Source organism: Orycteropus afer, unplaced genomic scaffold, assembly GCF_000298275.1.
Source record: "Orycteropus afer afer isolate SDZICR_OR568_19922 unplaced genomic scaffold, OryAfe1.0 scaffold00404, whole genome shotgun sequence".
Taxonomy (NCBI): Eukaryota; Metazoa; Chordata; class Mammalia; order Tubulidentata; family Orycteropodidae; genus Orycteropus; species Orycteropus afer.
Genome location: NW_006921991.1, coordinates 2320293 through 2326096, shown reverse-complemented (window position 1 = coordinate 2326096; position 5804 = coordinate 2320293). Strand labels below are relative to the sequence as shown.

Sequence of the window (5804 nt, the reverse complement as noted above, 5' to 3'; positions counted from 1 at the left end):
CCTCAGAAAGGAAGGTTGGGCAATCCTACTTCCGTAGTGATACTGCCTCGGAAACCCCAAGAGGGGTCGCTATGAGTCAGGGCCCACTCGATGGCACATAACAACAACAACATATACTGTGGATTGCATTGTGCTTTCCAAGAAGGTATGTTGAAGTCTTAACCCCTAGTACCTGTAAACATGCCCTTGTTTAGAAACAGTCTTTGAAGATGTTATCAGTTGACATGAGGTCATACTGGAGTTGGGCAGATCCCAACTGAGTGGTGTCTTTACAAAAGAGGAGAGGAGGCAGAAAAGCAGAGAGAACGAGACACAGGATGGCCATATGAAGATTCATCTACAACCTGGAGCCACCAGAAGCCAAGAGAGACAAGGAAGGATCTTTCCCTAGAGACTCTGGGGGAGCATGGGCCTGTCAACACCCTCAATTTGGACTTCTGGCCTCCTGAAGTAGTATCTGTTCTTACAGCCACCCACTTTGTGGAATTTATGATGGCAGCCCTAGGAAACAAATGCACCATGGCAATGCCCATGTTTTTGCCCAAAAGATATTCTGAGATTCAAGTTTTGGGGCCACTGCATCTTGCCGGTGAAGAGGATGTGATCGTTAGCCATAGCGAGGACGTGCCTGGGAAGCACTCTGTTGCTGTCAAGTGCCGTCGAGTCAGACCCGACTCATAGTGACCCCTCCTTGGGTTTCCAAGGCAGTATCACTACGGAAGTAGATTGCCCAACCTGCCTTCCGAGGAGTGGCTGATGGGTTTGAACCACCAGCCTTCTGGTTAGCAGTCAAGTGCCATAGGCACCATGCTACCAGAGCTCCTGCAGCCTGGAATCTAGCACACAGTATATGCTCAGTAAGTATTTCTTAGTGGATCAGTATGAAGGCTACTGGCCACCCCAGAGTCAGCCTTCAAATCTAATGCTAACTATTTTAACCAGTTACCTTAGCATGATGGTTACATAGCCCTTGGCTATATTACTGAAGCACTGAAAACATTTGTCCAAAAAAGCAAACACAGTTTCACAGAGCTACCCTGCAAAACATGGTTTATATGCACTGAGATTTCTATTTTCTTAGCACAAATGCAGATTGCTTCTTCTGGTGTCAAATACACCAAACTACCATTTCCATTTTAGTCAATATTTGCCCATCTTATTAAAAATTAAAACTTGTATCTAGGTGATAGGACTTGACAGAGGGTGTCACTAAGATACAATTAATTTAAAAAAACATACTGAATTGGAATAAAAGTACATTCTAATGTCACATTTCTCATTAAAATGTAGGTTAACACACGTCTTAGTTTCCTAGGGCTTCCATAACAAAATACCACCAAGTAGGTGGCTTCAAAGAACAGAATTTCATTTGTCATAGTTGTTGAGGTTAGGAGCCCAGATCAGGGTGTTGGCCATGTTGATTCCTTCTGTGGCCTCTGTCCAAGTTTCTGGTGGTTGCTGGTGATCCTTGGTGTTCTTTGCCTCTTATAGATGTATTTGCCTCCATGACCACGTGGCATCTCACCCCATCTTCCCTTTCATAAGATGCCACTCAGAAGGAAATCAGGTTTAGGATCCACCCTACTCTAGTATGACCTTATTAACATAAAATAAAAACCTTATTTTCAAACAGGATCACATCCATAAGGTACAGGAGTTAGGAGTTCAACATATTATTTTGGGGGAGCACAATTCAGTCCATAACAATAAGCCATATCTTTATGGGTTTTTTTTTTTTTTTTTTTTTCCGTTCCAAACGTTTTCACCTTCATGAAAAATCCGTCAGAAAAAAAAAAAAAAATCAATACCCAAATATTTCAGTAATTTAGATTGATGTGCAGCTTCTTAGAACACTATTCTACAATTTGAAATACAACAATAAAACTTTCTTCTCACTGATTTAAGTAGACTGAGACTTGTGTTCCCCAAAATTCATGTCTACCTGGAGCCTCAGAAAACTCGCTGCCATCGAGTCGTTTCTGAGTCATAAAGACCCTATGGGACAGAGTAGAGATGCCCCATAGGGTTTCCAAGGCTGCGGCTGTGTCTTTACAGAAGCAGACTGCCACATCTTTCTCCTGCCGAGGGACTGGTGGGTTTAAACCACCCACCTTTTGGTTAGCAGCTGAGAGCTTAACCCACTGTGCCACGAGGGCTCCTTTGGAACCTCAGGACATGACCTTATTTGGAAACAGAGTCAGTGAGGATGTAATTAGTTAAGATTAGAGCACACTGGATAGGCTGGGCCCCGAATCCAATGAGGAGCTCTGGTGTTGCAGTGGCTAAGGCATTCATTCAGCTGCTAACCAAAAGGTTGGCAGTTCAAACCCAACAACCGCTCCATGGGAGAAAGTTGTGGCAGTCTGCTTCTGTAAAGATGACAGCCTCAGAAACCCTATGGGGCAGTTCTACTCTGTCCCATAGGGTCACTATGAGTTAGAATCTACTCAATGGCAGCGGGTTTGGTTTTGGGAAATTCAATGACTAATATCCCTTTTAAGAGAAAGGAAGGGAGAATGAGACATAGACACACGCAGAGAAAAGAAGGGGCTGTGAAGATGGAAGCCAAGACTGGAGTGATATGCCTACAAGTTAAAGAATGGCAAGGATTGCCGGGAACCGCCAAAACCCAGGAGAAGGCGTAGACTGCTTCTCCTTCAGAGCCTCCAGGAGCAATCAACCAAGCCAACACCTTGATTTTTATCTCTCTGCCTCCAGAACTGTGAGAGCACACATTTCTGTTTCTTAGGCCACCTAGTATGTGTGGCATAGTGCCTAATGCATTTGACTGCTAATCAGAAGGTTGGCAGTTCAAAGCCACCGGCCATTCCATGGAAGACAGACTGGGCAATCTACTTCTAGAAAGATTTACCACCTCAGAAACCCAAAGGGGGTCACTATGAGTCAGAATCGACTCGATGACAGTTGAGTTTGGTTTTGTTGTTGTTGTTGTTATTTTGTGTTGATTTGTTACAGCAGCCCTAGGCAACTAACAGTCATGGATTACTTCAAATGCATTGTTATACTGTAATTACAGATTTACACATCCATGTAAAGTGCACATCATGTATAGCACATACAGGTTATACATCTAAAACAGGTACTATTTCCACTAGAAAATAATCCCGAATCATTACAGAACCACGGACAGCTGGTTAATATTCAGCCTCAAGAAAAACAAACCAAAATGCCCAATGTTGGCATCAAAAACAATTATACTATTTAAATACCAGTGTTTTGAATACAGAGGATGGTGGACATTTAGAAATGGTGTCCATGAAGGCTGACTCTTTGAACAACCAGTAGTCATACCTGGCTGTACACTAAAAAAAAAAAAATCCCGATTCCCAGAGACTCTAATGTAATCGGTGTGGGGTTTGGCCCGAGTACTGGGATATTTACAAGCTCTTCAACTGATTCTCCAGTGCAGTCCAGGTTGAGAGCAATGCTGTAAACATAACTAATCTTATATTTGACACAGACTAGGATTTTCTGACCAATGCTAAGGTCATCAGCAACATTAATTTCAGTTGAATTTTGGAATAACTCACCTTAGACATAAGCACATTACAAACATGAGCATTTGTAAAATAAACACTACAATATCCAAAAAAGTTGCATCAAACTTGCAAAAATACATTTTTAAAACTCTCAGTAATCAGAAGAGGAAGACAGAGAGGTGCATGGGAGGTACAGCAACAAAGATGAACCCTTTTGCACATACAGTGTCACATTGTCAGTAAAGGCAAACATGGATATACGGGTGGATAAATGGGTGGCAGGCTGAACTATTAGGTATGTCTATGCAGGAGGGAGTGTGCTTAAGACCATGTACAGGGTTGGCAGACAACGATTCTACAAGTGTATTGGTATGTTCTGTGAGAATTCCCAGCCGTACAGTAAAGCTGACAAGGGGCAAGGTTGTAGTCACTTCTTGGCCACAGCCAGCTACCTAGAGGGAGTGAGTAGTTGGACCTGTGGGCTTGGGACCATAGTCGCAGGGGACATCAAGCTCAATTTGCATAACATACTACACAAAATATTGTTGCACATCCTACTTTGGTGAGTAGCAACTGGGATGTTAAAAGCTTGCAAGCAGCCCTCCAGAAGAAACGATAGGTCTCTCCTTGTCCAGATCAAAGAAGAAAATGAAGAAAACCAAAGATTCATGGAAACACTTAGTCCAATCAACTCGTATACCATGCAATCCTCAGCCTATACAACTATGAGACCAGAAGAACTAGATGGCACCCAGCTACCACTGCCAACCACTCAGAGGGTGATCTCTGTAGGAGATCCTGGATAGAGTGGGAAAACAATGTAGAACAAAACTTAAAAAAAAAAAAAAAAAAGGAATCAGTTTGCTGGTCTAATAGAGTCTGATGGAACCAGAGACTATGGCCCCTAGTTGCCCTTCAGGTCTGGAATTAAACCCACTCCTGTGGCTTCCAGCCAAACAAAAGACAGGCATATGAGCTGAACATTTACATTAGGTAGACACACTCCTTGGAGAGATCAATCACGGGAGAATAGAAGAGCTGTATATGCACAGGGAGACAGCGCGGGGGGCAGGAGGGAAGGACACAGGGAAGAGGTGACTGTCGGGAGGAATTGGGAGGGGAGATGTTACATTGTGGGAAAGTGTAGTCAATGTCGTAAGACAAAGTGTATGTGGGCTTCTGTATGGAAAGTGAATTTGCTCTGTAAACTTTCGCCCAAATCACAATTTAAAAAAAAAAAATCTCAGTAATCACTGAGCTGTGCAGTTCTCAGTCTTACTTTGCTTACTGAGGGAAAACAACATGAAATACTGATTATGTCTAAGCTAAAATTTTCTATCAATTTCAGCAATTGCTAAATGTTTTCATATTATTAATCAAGCAGAAAAGTTATTTTTCCCTGATGTGTAGGTTTTGATCAAACTGTCCATCAAGGGAATCATAGAGGTATACTTGCTTCAGTGGAAACATACAGGGTTGTGTTTTTGTTTTTCCTTTTCCCTTCACTTCCTTAAAAGTCTAGAAATATGCAAGCTGGTGACCAATGCATGTCTATAGCACAGATAGCCAGGAAGTGGTCTGTTGAGCTAGAATCCGTGGTGGGAAGGAAGTGTACCAACAAATCTTTGTTTCTCCACCTTCTTCCGCTACAGTTACATTTCAAATAAAGATCTGACTCTGCTTCCTCAAAATACAGTACTCGGGAGAAGACGAACAATACCCTTTACTTTCAATGAGAGAGCAGTGTCAGCATCCGTGTCGTGGTACAGGATCACATTGTTGGCCATGTTGAAGCTCTCGCGGACTCCAAGATGGTAGAAGAGGGAAGGCTGTCGGGAGACGTCACTCATGTCCACCACGGCGACATCTGTGATAAACAAGGAGAAAAACGGGCCAAGGGAAAGAGTGGATCACCAATCTCCTTAATCTACTTTCTGTCTACTGAATTCCTGCTCATCACTAAGGGGGAGCTACTGCCATTTGTATGTCTACCTTCAGCCTTTCAGGCAAAGTACAAGGGAGAGGTGATTTGATTCAAATTATCAAAGAGCTAGAAGGGCAGCTTTCCTCACAACTCACTGGTAAGCTTCACTTTTAATGTTATTTTTATTATGAAATACATATGCAAAGAATATGTTTGGTCTGTATAACATACAGTAAAACCTGTGAAAGCCAGAACGTCTATCAGGTGGAAACCCATCAGAGAAGGAAAACTCAAATATGTCCCACTAAAAGGGGCAATGGGAGCTCTGGTAGCATAGTGCCTAAGGCACTTGACTGCTAACCAGAAGGCTGGTGGTTCAA

General features: G+C 42.7%; 1 protein-coding gene across 1 annotated transcript in view; it reads right to left on the bottom strand.

The window, feature by feature from the left end:
• Positions 1-5804, bottom strand: part of MAP3K15 (mitogen-activated protein kinase kinase kinase 15) — a 164483-nt gene that overhangs the window by 141903 nt on the left and 16776 nt on the right. The window contains exon 2 of the mRNA XM_042782662.1: positions 5228-5367. Coding sequence (XP_042638596.1) covers positions 5228-5367 — 140 coding nt within the window. The remainder of the gene's footprint in view (positions 1-5227; positions 5368-5804) is intronic.